This window comes from Ostrinia furnacalis, unplaced genomic scaffold (genome assembly GCF_004193835.3).
Source record: "Ostrinia furnacalis isolate ACB-3 unplaced genomic scaffold, ASM419383v2 OfSCF2157, whole genome shotgun sequence".
Taxonomy (NCBI): domain Eukaryota; kingdom Metazoa; phylum Arthropoda; class Insecta; order Lepidoptera; family Crambidae; genus Ostrinia; species Ostrinia furnacalis.
In genome coordinates this window covers 146,381-163,761 of record NW_021132396.1, presented here as the reverse complement: position 1 = coordinate 163,761, position 17,381 = coordinate 146,381, and the positions used below count along the sequence as shown (strand labels likewise).

Here is a 17,381-nt window from a genome sequence, read left to right as displayed (position 1 = left end):
ATCTAACTTGCAGATAAAAAAAATACTTGGCTTATAAATAGTTGACAACTAATAAAAAAGATAGTCAATAGCCCGATTGTAATTTTGGTTATGTTGGTATTACTGTCTATCATTTTTATGCAGAATTCAATCATTCATTCTTTCATTCATTCATTCAATGACAGAAATGGCTGCAGCGTGAGTTATCCTGCTGCGGTTTTATTTTCATTAAAAATTTATCAAGCTCTCAAATTATGGGATCATTTGCTAAGTTTGTAGCGGAATATTGTAAAAGTTGGGAAAAATCAGGAAAAGATCAATTGTAAGTACACGAAATCTTGTTTGCTTGATTTTGAAAATATATTTTTTTATCTTCTTGTAGGTAAATACCACATGTTGAACCATAATAATCCATTGAATATTGAATTACTTTAATCAATTGTTACCCTAATAAGCTTGTATGAGCATAACTGGTCAGAGACTTAAGTTTTTTTTTACAACATCACCAATTTTATTGTAACTCTCATCAAGCTAATGGATTGACTTATTGTTAATCACATTTATTCCAACTTACTTCTACTGAGTACCTACCTACCTTATGTACTCAGTAATCGGATATTCGTTACAGTAACACGATATCCGATTCTAAAATATTAAGTTTACTAGCTTTTGCCCGCGGCTTCACCCGCGCGATATTTAGAATTTAGACAGTCACAGATCGTCATAAATTATAGCCTATGTTATTCTGGGTCATAAACAACAATACTGTAAAGTTTCATCAAAATCCGTTCAGTAGTTTTTGCATGAAAGTGTAACAAACATGTTAACATCCAGACATCCATAAAAACTTCACATTTATAATATTAGTAGGATTTGCATGTAGCAAAGCAACTATCTAGAATCTAGTGATTCCTTCATAATAACTTATAACATTAATTTAACATCATCGTCTTTTAAAACAGGATATTAATTTCCGACCATCCCTGCTAACTGATAATAATATTTTTTAGTATTAAATATGTGACACAATCTATCAAAGATGAAGAGAAAAGTCCACTTTTTACCAAATCTGGAAAACTTTCTGGTTTATCCCAGAATGTATACGACTTACTGCTTTGTGGTCTTCGGGGTAACCTGAAGAGAGATGCAGTGCTTGCAGTTCTTCGGGAAATTTGTGTAAGTATTCCATTCTTTATGGTTACTTTATTGACACTAATTTGTTGGCATATAAACAAAAATTACTTAAATATTTATTAATTACTAGCTTTCCGCCCGCGGCTTCGCCCGCATGGATTTTTGTCTGTCACAGAAAAACTTTATCGCGCGTGTCCCTGTTTAAAAAACCGGGATAAAAACTATCCTATGTTCTTTCCCGGGACTCAAACTATCTCTATGCCAAATTTCATCAAAATCGGTTGCTAGGTTTAAGCGGGAAAGCGTAACAGACAGACAGACAGAGTTACTTTCGCATTTATAATATTAGTTGGGATTTCTTACAGGCATTGCATGCAGATATACCATCAATTGTGTTAGATGTAGTCTGTGTATTAGACGCTGAGACATGCACTGATGTTCAGAGTGAAGAACGCACAAATTTTTGTTATGTTGTGAGAGAACTCGAATCTTTTATGTCTGACAAATTACTAAAGGAAAGATTAGAAATCGACACATTACAAGATGTTGGTACATTGAAGAACAAAAACTTTTATACCAAATTCATTAAAATCAAGACAAAGTTGTAGTAAGTAAAATAGATCAGTGTTTAGTGCAAGTTTACACCAAACTTCATAACTAGAGACTGCATAAAATAATGACAGAATGTTCAGCGTCCCTAGCAGAGCAGATACTTTAAGGAACTAAAACCTTCATAGATTTTTATAAACACTCGATACCAACGATGTTCACTGCAAACTTGCACTAAGCACAGTTAAAATTCAGATTAGATGTGAACAAAATTGTAATTTTCATGTTGTTATTTTCAGCTATAAACAACGTAAATTTAATCTGTTTAGAGAAGAGAGTGAAGGATATGCTAAATTAATTGTTGAATTGAATCAAGAAATAAGTGATGATACAGAATGGAAAACCTTACTAGAAATCATTCAGTCACTTATAGGTGTGTAAATGAAATTAGTCAATCTTATCTCAATCTGTTTTACTGCATGAACTTCGTATACTAATAATTTTATAACTTCTTTCAGGATGTTTCAATTTAGACCCCAACAGAGTACTAGATATTATACTAGAATCATTTGAAGCTCGACCACATTTAGAGGATCTGTTTATACCATTGATTAAAAACTACATGGGAGATCCTCATGTGATATCAGAAGTTTTAGGGTTTAAGTTAGGCAATATGGAGGTCCTGGATACGTACAAGGAACCACCACCGATTATGACTGTAATAGCACTGCTTTTACAACATCGTGTCATCTCTCTTGATGACATTTACCCATGGGTATGTACGTTAATGTAGTAGTAGTATGTAGGTATCAATAAATATCCTGACTTTGAACTCCTGGGCCACGCACATTTTTACACACAAAATTCGCGTAGCTTTTCTGAATAACTCGGCTGTCGTGTTGGATGTGGCTCAGGGGAAATCGGTAAAAAAAGAAATTTACATTTGTTTTCCTTTTTTTTAAAGCTACGTCCTGATGATTTGTTGATGGCCAAAGAAGCTGAAAAAGAATTCAAAACAGTTCAAGATTATATTCGGAAACTTAACATAGTGTCTACAAAGGGACCTCAAGCCAATGGACCCACCGAGTTTGTAGAAGAGAAAGCAGATCCTCAGGTTATTCTTAAAGCCTTGTTTTTCTTCACAGTATTATTGTTTCCACAGGCAGTCTAGAATTTCTTGTAACTAATTATGATGACCATTATTTTATTTTATTTAAAAAAGAAAATTTTTAAAAGTCCATGTCTTTTAAAGATGAAGAGTCAGAGTGCTTTGGTTCAATTCTTCCAAGTCAAGATGAACATGATGTTTTCCTCAATATGTTTTGTGTTTACATGAGGTCATTCCTGTCCTCATTGATTCATGTTTCCTGTTACAATCTAATTGTTTTTGTAAAAAGATTAACATAACATTTGCCAACCAGGAGTACTGGAGCAATCAAAAGCTGGTCCTAAGCGAAGCGTTGCTGAAGGTGACCGCTTGGCGCGAGTTTGCAGCGTTGTACGCTCGCCTGCACACGTCGTCGATGCCGGCCAGACCCGCCACCGCGCTATGTGCCATGTTGCACGCACTAGTGGAGCCATTGTACAGGACGTAAGAACTTTTTCTGGCATTTTATTGATGTAATATTGTTTTAATGACGCAATGCATATTAGTATGCGCCATAATCTTTTTGTTTGATTTGATGGTGTATTTTTTAATGTTTATGAACATTTACAGCCACTGTCGTGTAGCCCCTAAGATTTATGGTAAACCAATACCACCGTTGCCATCGCCACTTGCCCCGGCTGCATGCAAAACATTTGAAGATATGAAGGAAACAGTCATCCCTGCATTGATTTTGTTGGGGCCGTCACTTCATTATGACCCCATTTTAATGTACAAAGTAAGTATTTAAATTATTTTTGTAGACATAAAGACTAAACAATGTCTAAAATGTATAAATAATTTCTTTTATTCTTTCTAGATAATCCGTATTCTTAGAACATCGCGATCTAAGCCTGATGATCCTCTCCAACATGAGGCATTAACAGTTCTTGATGTTGCCATTTTACCGTCACTGACTTTGATGGAGGGAAACTGCTGCATGGCTGAAGAAGTTTATACCCTCCTCAAGTTATATCCCTACCAATGCAGGTATGTATAATACATTATTTTTTACAAAATTTAACCAGAAAATTAATTATAATTTTCACATTGATTTTTATAATTTTCTTTAGGTATTGCTTGTACTCCCGTTGGAAAAACGAAGCCGGTGAAAGAATACCGGCTCTGATGAGAGTGCGCGGCAACTCGCTGCAAAGGATCAAGCACATAATGAAACGTGTTTCGAAAGAGAACATCAAGCCTCAAGGTCGCTTGATCGGAAAACTGTCGCACGCTGCTCCGGCGTTCCTCTTTGACTATATGCTTTTACAGGTAAATTATATTCACTTATAGTGAAATTGATTGTAGATTGTATCTATCATATTGTGTTTGGTAAAGCTGGGATCGATATGTAATATGTTTTAATTTAAACACAAAATACTTGTGCATGACGTAACAGTTCACACTACATAAAATGCGACAATGTGCTAAATATTTATGCCTTGAATATTAAAACTTGCCTTGAAACCTATCAGATTCATTGTTTATGTTGGCGCCCTCATCATTATTTAAACCAATTTTCTATTGAGAACTTTTTTCAATACATATATTAACATTTTTCAATACACTAGTAAATCCGTGTCCGCGATCAATTCGATTCGTCATTTATTTATTTATTTGATCACCAACAAGGTTACATTGAGGCTTCACAAAAGTAAGTATAAAAAATGACACTCGTTAAAATGCAAAAGTCATGAAGTGAAGTCAGCCTGCTACACTCAACGTATCTTCCAGATACAAACCTACGACAACCTGATCGGTCCCGTGGTGGAGTCGCTGAAGTATCTGACGTCACTGTCTCTGGACGTGCTCGGCTACTGCCTGCTGGAAGCGTTGTGCGCGGGCCGCGGCGCGGCGGGCGGCGCGGCGCACCCGCCGTGGCTGCAAGCGCTGGCTGCCTTCGCTGGAGCCGCTTTCAAGAAGCACAACATCGAACTTACAGCGCTTTTGCAGTTCGTAGCGAACAGGCTGAAGGCGCAACAGAGGTGAGTGTTTTGTTTCAATTTCTGAGTCTGATTGTTAGGGCCCTCGTTCACGGCGACTTTTTGTAGCGATGCAGTCGCGCTGCTGTAGTTAGTAGCGCGTTGGCATCACTTTTGTAGATGCTGCCGCGCGTTTCGGAAACGTCGCCATGGGCGAGGGCCCTTGCTGTTGTTCTTATAGTTTAAAACATTTCGTTATGTATGCGAACAACTGCGCATCAAGCTAACAGAAAAGCACTCAAGAAACTGACAGGTAAAGTAGCCTTGTCACAAATGTATTCTAGCCAAAGAAAAATGATTTTAAATCCTTAGCCAGCAGATCTATGAATAAAATATCCTTTTTCAGCCAAGACCTTCTTATTTTAAAAGAAATTGTCCAAAAGATGGCTGGAATTGAAGCAGTGGAGGAAATGACTTCAGAGCAACTGGATGCTATGGCTGGAGGTGAACTACTAAAGGGAGAGGTGGGCTAACTTAACGATCATCTTTAATCTTTGTCATGAGACATTGTTCATTAGATTTAGGACTGATTTGCAATTGTTTTGTAGGCTGGATATTTCTCTCAAGTCCGCAACACACGCAGGTCGTCAGCGAGGTTAAAAGAGGCCATTGTTGGCAACAATTTGGACATTTCATTATGTATACTCTCGGCTCAGCAACGCCACTGCTGCGTATGGAAAGGTATGCTCTCTCAAATAAAATGCGAATTATAAAAACGTGCAAGATGGTGCAGTAACTTTTATATCCTTTGCGCAGAGTTGGAGGATGAACCTGCTTCAAGTGGAGAACCACCAGGGTCCCAACTAAAGGTGGTTGGTAGACTGGCAGATCAATGTCAAGACGCCTTAGTACAGCTCGGTACATTCCTGGCTTCTTCACACGCTCCCGATGAGTATGCGGCCAGATTACCACCTCTACAGGTAACTTAATCTGCTTTTTAATTTGACTTGAATCATTCCTATCTAATATTGTTAGCAAGCAAGCTTCTAGCAAGAATAAACGTTAATTTTGTCCTACAGGAGTTACTACGCGATTATCATGTAGATGCCGACGTTGCATTCTTCTTACACCGTCCAGTGTTGGCTCAAAAAATTGGCGCCAAAGTGGAATCTCTCAGAAAGAGCGCCGAAGTGAAAAACGATAGTCTCGAAAAGAGTATCGAACGTTACACCGCCGCTTCTAAAGAGGTTTTGGAGCCGGTTCTTTTGTCTGTGACACCGATGCTGCCGTCGAGAGTGTGGGAAGATATTTCCCCAGAATTCTACGTGACATTTTGGTCACTATCAATGTACGACTTGCGAGTGCCGGTGGAAAGCTACGATCGCGAAGTGGACCGCTTGAAAGCAGCGGCTGCGATTGCGGCGAAGGATACCTCGCAGGGTACAAAAGGCAAAAAGGAGCAAGAGCGTTTTAACACCCTTATCGACAAACTGCAGGTATGTGATCTATAATTCCAATACCTACATTTTAAAAAAAGGAACACAGCTAAGCAGTTCTGCATAATCGCGTTTTCTAATACTAAAAGCAAACTGAAGTGCCTGATAGTAATATCAGGTTTAGAATAAGCTTTATTTCTTAACCTCTCCTATGCTTTGTCTCATATCTGTGCAACCTCTGTTTAACTTACTACTAAAACTTATTAAGCTGTCGTGACGCGCTCTCTGCCGTCACGGCGTATACTGAGCTGATGCCATTTTGGTGCTTGTACCCGTTCTGTTGTCTTTTTTAAGTTGTTATCTTGTGTACTTGCATCGAATAAATACTTTTCTTTCTTTATTTCTATTTACCTGGCGCCAATTCGCAGGAGGAGCGTCGTCGCCAACAAGACCACGTGGCGCGAGTGTCTGCGCGGTTGCAGCGCGAGTGTAGCGGCTGGTTCCCGGCGCGCGCAGCCAAGTCCGCCAAGAACGAGACCGTTACACGTCTCATGCAATTATGCCTGTTCCCGCGCTGCGTCTTCACAGCCACTGATGCGCTGTACTGTGCCGAGTTCGTGCACACAGTACACTCGCTCAAGACGCCCAACTTCTCGACGCTTCTGTGCTATGATAGGGTGAGTCGAGTTTCTAAAGTAAGCTCCCAACATAGCTAAGAACGAGACCGTTGCACGGCTCATGCAACTGTCTCTTCCCGCGCTGCGTCTTCACAGCCACTGATGCGCTGTACTGTGCCGAGTTCGTGCACACAGTACACTCGCTCAAGACGCCCAACTTCTCGACGCTTCTGTGCTATGATAGGGTGAGTCGAATATCTAAGTAAGTTCCCAAAACAGATAAGAACGAGACCGTTACACGTCTCACGCAACTGTGTCTCTTCCCTCGCTGCGTCTTCACAGCCACTGATGCGCTGTACTGTGCCGAGTTCGTGCACACAGTACACTCGCTCAAGACGCCCAACTTCTCGACGCTTCTGTGCTATGATAGGGTGAGTCGAGTTTCTAAAGTAAGCTCCCAACATAGCTAAGAACGAGACCGTTGCACGGCTCATGCAACTGTCTCTTCCCGCGCTGCGTCTTCACAGCCACTGATGCGCTGTACTGTGCCGAGTTCGTGCTAGAGGTGGGCGCCACGCCGGCGCGCCGCCGCCGCCGCGAAATTTTTCACGCCGCCGCCGCCGACGATCGGCTGTCGGCGCGCCGGCTCCTATACTGCACTGACTATTTGTTTTTTTTACAAATGTTTCTATTGTGCGGGAATCGAATCCGCGACCTCCGGCATAGATTACGAACGTACCACTACACCAAACGGCCAACATACTGAGTGAGAGCCTCGCAACGCAAGTTCCTTAGCTTTGGTAAATTATCCATAAGGCTGGAAAGCCGCCTAACAAAGTCTCATCCTATCGCTCTATTAACCTGACTCTTGTATTGTCAAAATTGTGGGAAAAGACCGACCTTGGACGTTTATCCCCTTTCTTAAGTATGGCCCATGTAGTAATCGACCATCAATTTATGGTATAATTTCAAGTCAAACTCTGTGACAAGATTTTTTTTTGCTGCAGAGCTTGAGTATCCCAGTACTCCGTAATTGGTCCGGTCCTTTACAACATAATATCAATAATATTTACTAGTAAAGTAGCTCAGTCACCAGAAACAACTGTGGCCTTCCTCAGATGTGAACAGTGATCTTAAAGCCACTATAATAGACTGTTGCAAACTCAGCTAGATGTGACTAATGCTTAGCTGACCCACTAGCGCATAAAAGCAAACTCCGAAGTCTCACCATAACACATTTAGGACATGAAACTTATACCGGCCAAACCGTTTTGTTAGCGTGATCAATATACATACCTCCACAAAATTACAGCTCTCTAGTGCCAGTAGTTTCCAAGCAAAACCTCGGACAGACAGACAGCCAGACATATCGAAACTATAAGGGTTCCTTGTCAGGACTACGGAACCCTAAAAACTATAAACCGATCTGGACATAATATTATGGCATCTACCTAAATGTGGTCGAAAACCAGCTAATCCAACATTAACTACACTCGCGAGCAAAACTATGGAATCACTTACATGAAGTTGTTTCCACGCGATCTTGTGTAGTAACGAATATGTTAGTAAACAAAAAAGTAGCACCATTTTAAAGATTAAACTTTTTTTAACTTTAAATTGATACCAAATTCATTTAAATCACACCAGTATTTAAAAAGATATCCCGGCTGATGTGAAGAAGTAAGGAAAAAGACATGTATCAACTGTTTGATACGTCGCGAGTTGCGGCCTATTTACCCCCTATAAAAGCACGTGTTTTAGGATTTCTTCTTTCACACGTTGATCCATACACATCTCCGCTTCTTTTGACACTTTACCTGGGATTCTACACCTTCAGAAGCATCACAAATCGTTGCACTATTGCAAGAAGGGCTTAGCCAGCGGGCTATCGCACGTCAGCTCCACATAAGCCAGTCCTGGGTTTCGAAAGTTTTAGGACGCTTTCGGGAGACTGGTGGCATTATCCCGAGACCAAGTTCTGAACAGCGCCGGTGCACATCGCAGAGGGATGACAGTTTTTTCATGTCAACTTCTCTATGAAATCGTCATTTGACTGGTATCGACGGCCAACAAGAGCTCAGAAATGTTCGTAGAATAGCTGTTGGCGAGTGGACAGTTCGTCTAAGATATAAGCAATAGAATTTGACTCCAAAAAGGCCTGCCACAGGCTTAAAACTGACGGCAGGTCACCGACAAGCACGCCTTCAATTTGCTCGCACTCATTTTGATGGGAAGGCGAGTAATGGAGGCTCTCACTTTTTTTGTTACTAACAAAATCGTTAGTACACAAGATCGCGTGGAAACAACTTCATGTAAGTGATTCCATACTTTTGCTCGCGAGTGTATTTGCCTCCCAAGAACTCCAAAATATCTGCTAAGGGTACTTTCATCGGCGCATTGGTACAATTACATTTGAGAAATCCAACCTGGAAATAGGCGTAGTAAAAAGTTTACTCAAACCCGCTATCCAAATATCAAAGTATGATCAAGATAAATACGTCTTTATGACAGCATTGTCTGGTGGCCTAGAACTAGGCTACAGACATGCAGAACGTTACTCGGAAAATTGCAAAGAACTGCATGCCTAGAAATAACGAGTGCGTTTAGGGCTACGCCAACTAAGCATTGGAAATTATTCTGGGACTGCTTCCACTATACTTGGCGCTAGAAGTAGACGCAACAAAGGCGCTGCACTGACTGAAGGATGCGGGACTCTGGAGTACATACAAACCTTGCACCAAACACACAAGGATATGGAGCGATCCTCAATTAGATGCAATAACGGTCATGGGATGTGATACAATGCAGCCTAGGTACATGTTTAGCAAATATTTTAAAGTGTCTATACAACAAGGGAAGTCTGGAAAAGACTGAGATCAACAGGACAACCTGATCAGGTATACTGACGGCTCCAAGATGGGCTCAGGATCGGGAGCGGGCGTCTACTCCAAACGATCCGAGCACAGTAAAAGTTTAGGGAGGTTTGCAACAGTATTTCAAGCTGTAACCTATGCTATAATCATGTGTGCACTAAGGAATATAGAACAGGTGCATAAAAAGCGTGACATTTACATCCTACGTGACAGTCAGGCAGCACTCAAAGCCATTGCCTCGGTGAGGGTTGGATCTAGACTCGTTCTGAGGGCAATATTGGTACTAAAGAAACTTGGAAGGCATAACAGGGTGACCCTAATGTGGATACCTGGACATACGGGAATCGAAGGCCGACAGTCTGGCGAGACAAGGGTCAGAGGCGACACCTATTGGTCCAGAGCCGATAGTGCCCTTATCTATAAGCACCGCATACATGGCCATGAGGCATAATAACTAGGAGGCATAGAGCTGAATGAGAAAGCTCCAACGGTATGAGTCACTCCAAATTATTCCTAAAGGGAAACTCAAGATCATGGGAAAAACTCATATTCAATGGAAACATAAGGCAAGCCCGTGTGATCACGGGTGCGTTAACAGGACACTACACTACGAACCACATGCTCCACAAGATGGGCTTAACGACAGCTGTCGAGCATGTGGAGAACATGCAGACTCCATGAAATAACTACTGTGCGAATGCGATGCCCCAGCGAGAACTAGAATTGGTCTCTTGGGGTCGGCATATCCGGCACCAGAAATAGGTCCCTCTCACCCAAGCACTTGATTCGCTTTATGGATAGGCTTTCACGGATGAGAGGGGAATAAAGGTATGGGGGCGCACAAAAGATCCCAAAGGGTCGACGTGCCTGCGCTCATGCGCGGCCCTGAACAAGATGATAGTCTAGATGACTCTAAACAATTTTTTTTAAAGAAATAATGAGTCAAGGTCAAAGGTCAAGGTCACGCCGCCGACGCCGCCGCCGCCGAAGCCAAAAAGTCGGCGCGCCGCCGCCGGCTAATTCTATATCGGCGCCCACCTCTAGTACCAACATAGCTCTAGAATTGCCAAAACAGTTTTTATCATATAGTATCACAATAACGAATGTTTAAGTCTCTAATGCCCGTTTTCACTATCAGTCCCTAATTTTTAAGTGACCCCTATGAAAACAAAATTCCTGTTATGTGTTACCATATCGGTCACTTAAAAATTAGGGATTGATGGTGAAAACGGGCATTAGACTCTCTAGCATATAAATTAAAAACCTTAAGACATGAGAAAATACCCTTTTCTATTAGGTGGACTGTAACAACTCCAGGTGCATTTTTTGAATTGAATCTAATAACTCGTGGGCACTTTAATGGTCGCATAAGACCGCGGTAACGATTGATTTATATTGTGTACCGATTCGCTGGTACTTAAAGGGTTAAATTAAGTTCATTCGTTTATTTTTGTTCCAAAACAGTATTAGTATAATAACTACACAAGATGTCAGTGTTTAGCAAGATGTTCCAGCATCTAAAACACAATTATTTACAGTTTAATTTTGATCTCTACGTAATAAGAACGGTTCTGGTACACTTGCGCGAAAGTCACTAGCGCGAAAGATATTTGCACAAAGACACAAGTGTCTTTCGCGCTCATCTCTTTTCGCGCAAACGTCCATTCGCGCTCATGTCTTTTCTGGCTAACGTCCATTCGCGCTCATGTCTTTTCGCGCAAGTGTCCATGCGCGCAAATGTCTTTCGCGCTAACGTCCATTCGCGCTATTGTCTTTCGCGCTCATGACTTTTCACGCTAACGTCCATTCGCGCTCATGTCTTTTCTGGCTAACGTCCATTCGCGCTAGTGTCTTTTCGCGCAAGTTTCCATGCGCGCAAATGTCATTTGCTCTACTGTCTTTCGCGCTTGTGCCTTTGCGCAAGTCTTTCGATGCGAATAAAAACAATTTTTCTTTGAAGTCCATCTCCGAGCCTATTCCGGTCCGCTCAAACATCTGTCATTCTGTTAGCCCAATCGAGATCGGAATACAATTGGGAAAACACGAAATGCCGTAACAATGATAAAATGTGGTTGTTTGATTTTCATTTGCGGTATCTTGATTGAGTCGTGTTTTTATAGAACTGGCGTTTTTTAAACGCTCGTTTCGTGATTACTTTTAACCGCCTTCCTTTTCTTCTGGTTGATAGATTTATGTATTAAACCAGGTTCTGTTTGAGATTCATTTGAAATTAATGTGATTTATATTACTAGCAAGACGTTACTCACTGAAATATTCCTAAATTGCTTAAGTTACGAAGCAGAACGATGCTGTGTTTATCATTTTGTCAAATATTTCTACCTATTCTATATGTAACGACTACGCACCACATTTACCATTAATGTTCCTTCTATAATAAATTCATATACTCGTACTTCACAAAAAAAATCCCAATAATACGAACCTCCTACCTTTCTAAGAATTTCTACAATTTCTATATAGGGCGTCGAAAAAAACGCCCGTCTGCACAACCCCAGCAATAATAATGAATTGATTCAGCAATATTGTTACAGATTGTGTAAATACGCGTATAAGTTTCAGTTATCGTCGGAGTTACGTTTTTGTTTTCCATAAATACGTGCGTTTAATACATTATGAATGTTGATACATCAATATCAAACGTTATTAGTATAATTTGATTCTCGAACAGAGAAGCTTCCAAAAATGTATTTGGAATTCAAAACAAAAACATCACGTTCCGATACACGCAAACCAGAAGAGCGTTTCAAGTACTAAAGTAGTACGATTTAAAACCCGCATTTGTGGTACATTATTCAGGCATATCGTGTAAAATACAGACATACATCAGGATACATAAAATACAGACACAGGGGGAATCGTCGCGCGACCGTCAACAACAACACAACTCCGTCGTTATTATCCGTGTTTGTTTGTGCAAAATGATAGGAAAAAGTGCGCATCGTTTAAGTCTAATGTGTTAATAGTGTAGACTAAACCCTTTTCTATAAAATTCCGAAAAAAACAGTAAAAAAAATCCCAAAATAGTGAAGTTTTAGACAAAATTATTCACAAGAATTTAAAATTATCGTTGACTGCTCGACAATCACTTGCGGGCCGTCGCTGCTGTGAGTCACCGCGCTGCTCGTCGACCGCTTCGCCCGCTACCACCGTACCGCCTGCCTAGCGATACGTGTCGCTGTATTATCGCTGCATAACATAGTAAAAGGATTGCAGAAATGAAGTCTGGACGTGCGTTGAACTGTGCTGGATGCAAAAACAATATAAGGGACAGTAAATATGTATCATGCACGAGCATAAATTGCAAAAATGTTTTTCACCACCTTTGTGTAAACTTCAAAAACACCGAACCGAATGAAACCTGGATCTGCCCGGACTGCCGCAGCACTATTAAAAGAGTGGGAGATAATTCGGCTACACCTGTACGATCAACAGATAACGTCACAATAAGGAAGCCCAGAAACACAAGTCCTACTACCAGTACATCAACGAGCACCACAAACTCACTCTCGGAACTTACCCAGGAAATCCGTCTCTTGAGGGAAGAGGTCTCGTCCATGAAGTCTGAATTCAGGTCTGTTATCTGCGCGCTGACTAAATGTGAAGAAAGGCTGGATGACATTACCACCAAGATCTCAGCTCAAGAGGCTCGGCTTGAGGCCGTGGAGGGCTGCGCGGCGGGCATGACGGACCTGAAAATCAAAGTTGAAATCCTGCAGGAAAAACTCAACAACCAGTATCAAGGTATGTTGAGGAAAGATGTAGAAATCCAAGGACTCGCTGAGACTACTGACGAAAATGCTCACTGCATCATAACGTCGCTGGCTAACGCGGCTGGGATAAAACTGGAAGAAGCAGACATTGACTTCGCTAACCGAGTAGGACCGGCTAAACCCAACTTACCCCAAACACCGCGACCTATAGTAGTACGGTTTATCCGGCGCGCGACGCGTGACAGGTTTTTCAGAGCAGTCAAAACACGTCGCCTAACCTCCAAAAACATCAACATTGATGGACCGGAACGAAACATCTACATTAATGAAAGACTCACACAAGTTAATAGACAGTTATTTCGGACCTGCAGAACCGAATTCAAAAGTGTGGGATACAAGCACTGCTGGACTAGGGACGGAACTATCTTCGTCAAGAGGCGCGAGGGCAAGGGAGAGGAAATATTTACAATCAGGAGGCATGAAGACATTCAGAGACTTTTGCAAAAAAGCAAAAATGAGCAGCATCAGTCCTCGGGCTGACAGGTTTACCTCTGAAAATAATATGCATATTTTTATTACCTCATGTTTTATGTTATCTTTTTTCTTTTCATTATATGATAGGGTGAGTCGAATATCGTAAAGTAAGTTCCCAAAACAGATAAGAACGAGACCGTTGCACGGCTCATGCAACTGTCTCTTCCCGCGCTGCGTCTTCACAGCCACTGATGCGCTGTACTGTGCCGAGTTCGTGCACACAGTACACTCGCTCAAGACACCCAACTTCTCGACGCTTCTGTGCTATGATAGGGTGAGTCGAGTTTCTAAAGTAAGCTCCCAACATAGCTAAGAACGAGACCGTTGCACGGCTCATGCAACTATGTCTCTTCCCGCGCTGCGTCTTCACAGCCACTGATGCGCTGTACTGTGCCGAGTTCGTGCACACAGTACACTCGCTCAAGACGCCCAACTTCTCGACGCTTCTGTGATATGATAGGGTGAGTCGAGTCTCCAACGCTAGCTCCCAATACAGGAAAGAACGAGATGATCGTGCACTTTAAACACTACCCCCCTTATTAATAAAAAGTTACACCTAGGATGAACCCCAGATTAAAATGTCATTTCCATACAATTCCAAACAATTTAAGCCAGAGTTCAATTAGGGTGTAACTTTAATTAATAAGGGGGTACGTGCATATTCCCTGAAAATACTCACCGATGACATGACGTTGAAATCCCCATTACACCTTTAATATGACCTCACATTTCCAGCTGTTCTGTGACATAACGTACTCCGTGATGTCATGCACGGAGGGTGAGGCGGCCCGATACGGCACATTCCTGTGCAAAGTGTTGGGCACAGCTATGCGTTGGCACGGCGACAAGGCCGCCTTCCACAAGGAGTGCGCGCACTATCCCGGCTTCGTCACCAAGTACCGCGTCTCCAACCAGTTCACGGAGGCCAATGACCACGTCGGCTATGAGAATTACAGGTACAGGACTTAAAAAGTCATTTATTTTCTGCAAATAGGCTTTTATAAAAGCGCTTTTACGATTTGTCAAGCCGCCAACACTTGCTCAATGTATCGTAACATGCTTAAGGCAACGCGTTTTGTTAACATATCAAATAACATTTGCAACTACACCACAGCACGTCTAAGCATTTTGTTACCGCTTAATGACTATTTTGAGCGATATTGCAGGTATTTTCGAAAATATTTTGTGTTTACGTAGGTATTCTGTTTTTATTTTGTTGAAATTTTAGAAGTTTGTTTTTGTTTTTGTAAGGCTGGACGCCCTCTACATAATTATAAACGGTGCTCGCAGAATATTAGCGTCGAGGTACCACGTGCCTTGGCATATGCTGAGCGAGGACCTGTTTGGTACAATTTAATTTTTTAATTTCAAGTTGTAATTTGTAATGAAGAATGTTCACTAATTTTGTTATTTAGCTTTCTGTATTCTCTGTTAAAAATAAAAAATACACGTGAAAGAATTATTTCGATACGTCAATTAGTTTCCAAAATATTGAATTTTAAAAGTGCGGGCGGCGGCCGGCCCGCCATTTTATGCGCGTGACGTCATATTACAGTGACTGGCTCATATTTGTATGGGTGGAATCTTGCAAGCTGAATTAAGACCCACTTCCAGGCAACCGATTAAGCTGAAATTTCGCAAACACATGTGATTTGGATGACCATGCAATATTATGATGACATGGAGCTGATCTGATGATGGAGCTGGAAGGTGGCCATAGGAACTCTATAATAAAACGACTTAAATGCATCGAGTTTGGGCTCGTTCGTTTTGTATTGATGAGTATTTTAATTCTATATAGTAATCGGGGTCTAATGATGGAGCTGGAAGCTAATTCGCAATAAAATGACACAATCGCATCAAGTTTGGGTTTGGTTCAATTTATTTTCTGTGATGGGTCTGGGTGTTAATATGTATAATAAGTTTGTATTTACAAAAAAAAAATATTTAAGTATGTTTATATCCGTTTTCTAGTGAGCGGACGCTGTGAATGTACGTCACACGGGGTCACGTGACCGTCGGCGGGACTCAATATTAAGCGAACTTTGAATGCCTATAAAATCATAACTACTGGGTATTTTTGAATGAAATAAAAACTAATGTATTTGTAAATGTAAAAGCTTAACTGTAACATAGGTTTCAAGTGATTTTGCATACCTAGTAACATTCTCAATTTTATTGTGTTGTGCCAAATAAACGTTTTTTTTATTTTTTTTTAATTATAATCACAAATCTAGCCAAACAGCGATACCATTTCCCTTGCCTCATGTCAGCAATTATTACTTATTTTAATTGCTTCCAGACATGTGTGCCACAAGTGGCACTACAAGATCACCAAGGCTATGGTGGTGTGCCTGGATTCAGGCGACTACGTGCAAATCCGCAACGCGCTGATTGTGTTGATACGCGTCCTGCCACATTTCCCTGTGCTTGAGAAGTTGGCACAGATCATCGAGAGGAAAGTGGACAAGGTTAGCTCCTTACTGTATTAGCACTAACTTGCTTTCTGTGTATTTAAATAATAAATATTGCTGATAATTCTTTTTTACTAGAGAACTCTCGCGAAAATTTGCGTGAAGTGCACAAAACTTCTATTTCATTTAAATCCCTTTTGTACTTTTATATTCAAAAATAACTTTCTATCCGCGTCATTCCATTGTTAGTAGGTAATAGGATAAAACTGATAAAACCTTTGTTTTCTTATCAGGTAAAAGAAGAAGAAAAGACTCAAAGACCAGATTTGTATGTGCTGGCTACCGGATACAGTGGTCAACTACGCAATAAGGTTCCCAACATGATGAGGGAAAGTGACTTCCACCAGGTTAGTTTTACTCTAAAGTAAAAGCATCATATTTTGAATAGCTTTGGTTGATTTATACATTTAAGTTCTTGAAGCTTTCCTGCATGCAACATTGAACCTTACCTGCGTTCAAATACTTCAAATATTTATTGAAACAAGAGTAAAATATCGTATTAGGTGGGCGATAAACATAAAGTAGCGGCGGCGGCGGCGCCCGCGCCCGCGCCCCCAGCGAAGGAAGAACCCGCTTTGAAGCACGACCAAGGTGTCGCCTCGCCGCAGCAGACTGCAGGTAAACCCACGAATCAATCTCATCATCATTCAGTATCATCGAACGAGATGACATACCGCTTAATGTAAAATAAACTTAATATACACCACTACATTTTTATCACCGAAAAAAAAATCTGGGTAATGAGTTATTGATACTGATCCTATTTATGCAAAAAAAAAAAGTTAAAGCTACTCAAAATTTCATCCCAAAATTGGTAATATTTGGACACACGCGTCGCTAGCAATATTTACACTCAACGCGGCAACGCAAGGCCGCCCGTTACTATGGAGAGAGATGCGACGTTGCCGGCCCGACGCTTCCTAAAGGCGGCGGTGTACGTTTGTTGTGCGGCGGCCATTATCACCCGCGGCCCCGCGCCGCCGTCTCG

At 41.2% G+C, this 17,381-nt stretch overlaps 1 protein-coding gene across 1 annotated transcript; it reads left to right on the top strand.

Annotated features, from left to right (window-relative positions):
* Positions 1–147: 147 nt before the first annotated feature.
* Positions 148–17,079, top strand: tho2 (THO complex subunit 2-like protein). Its single transcript, XM_028307281.1, has 20 exons — positions 148–301; positions 990–1,155; positions 1,479–1,720; positions 1,962–2,095; positions 2,181–2,437; positions 2,627–2,776; positions 3,084–3,253; positions 3,380–3,545; positions 3,627–3,796; positions 3,880–4,078; positions 4,541–4,791; positions 5,135–5,252; positions 5,337–5,469; positions 5,545–5,708; positions 5,808–6,224; positions 6,593–6,841; positions 14,655–14,875; positions 16,222–16,390; positions 16,627–16,740; positions 16,897–17,079. Exons 1-20 carry the CDS (start codon positions 234–236, stop codon positions 17,077–17,079), a joined length of 3,741 nt encoding a protein of 1,246 aa, XP_028163082.1. The 5' UTR covers positions 148–233.
* The last annotated feature ends 302 nt before the right edge of the window (positions 17,080–17,381 follow it).

What these genes read in the sequence shown, in the direction of transcription:
- tho2 (XM_028307281.1), top strand. Translation starts at nt 234, where the DNA reads ATGGGATCATTTGCTAAGTTTGTAGCGGAATATTGTAAAAGTTGGGAA. An exon ending in GTGAACTACTAAAGGGAGAG is followed by an intron (nt 5,253 to 5,336) that starts GTGGGCTAACTT and finishes ATTGTTTTGTAG; the next exon opens with GCTGGATATTTCTCTCAAGT. An exon ending in GGGAAAGTGACTTCCACCAG is followed by an intron (nt 16,741 to 16,896) that starts GTTAGTTTTACT and finishes ATATCGTATTAG; the next exon opens with GTGGGCGATAAACATAAAGT.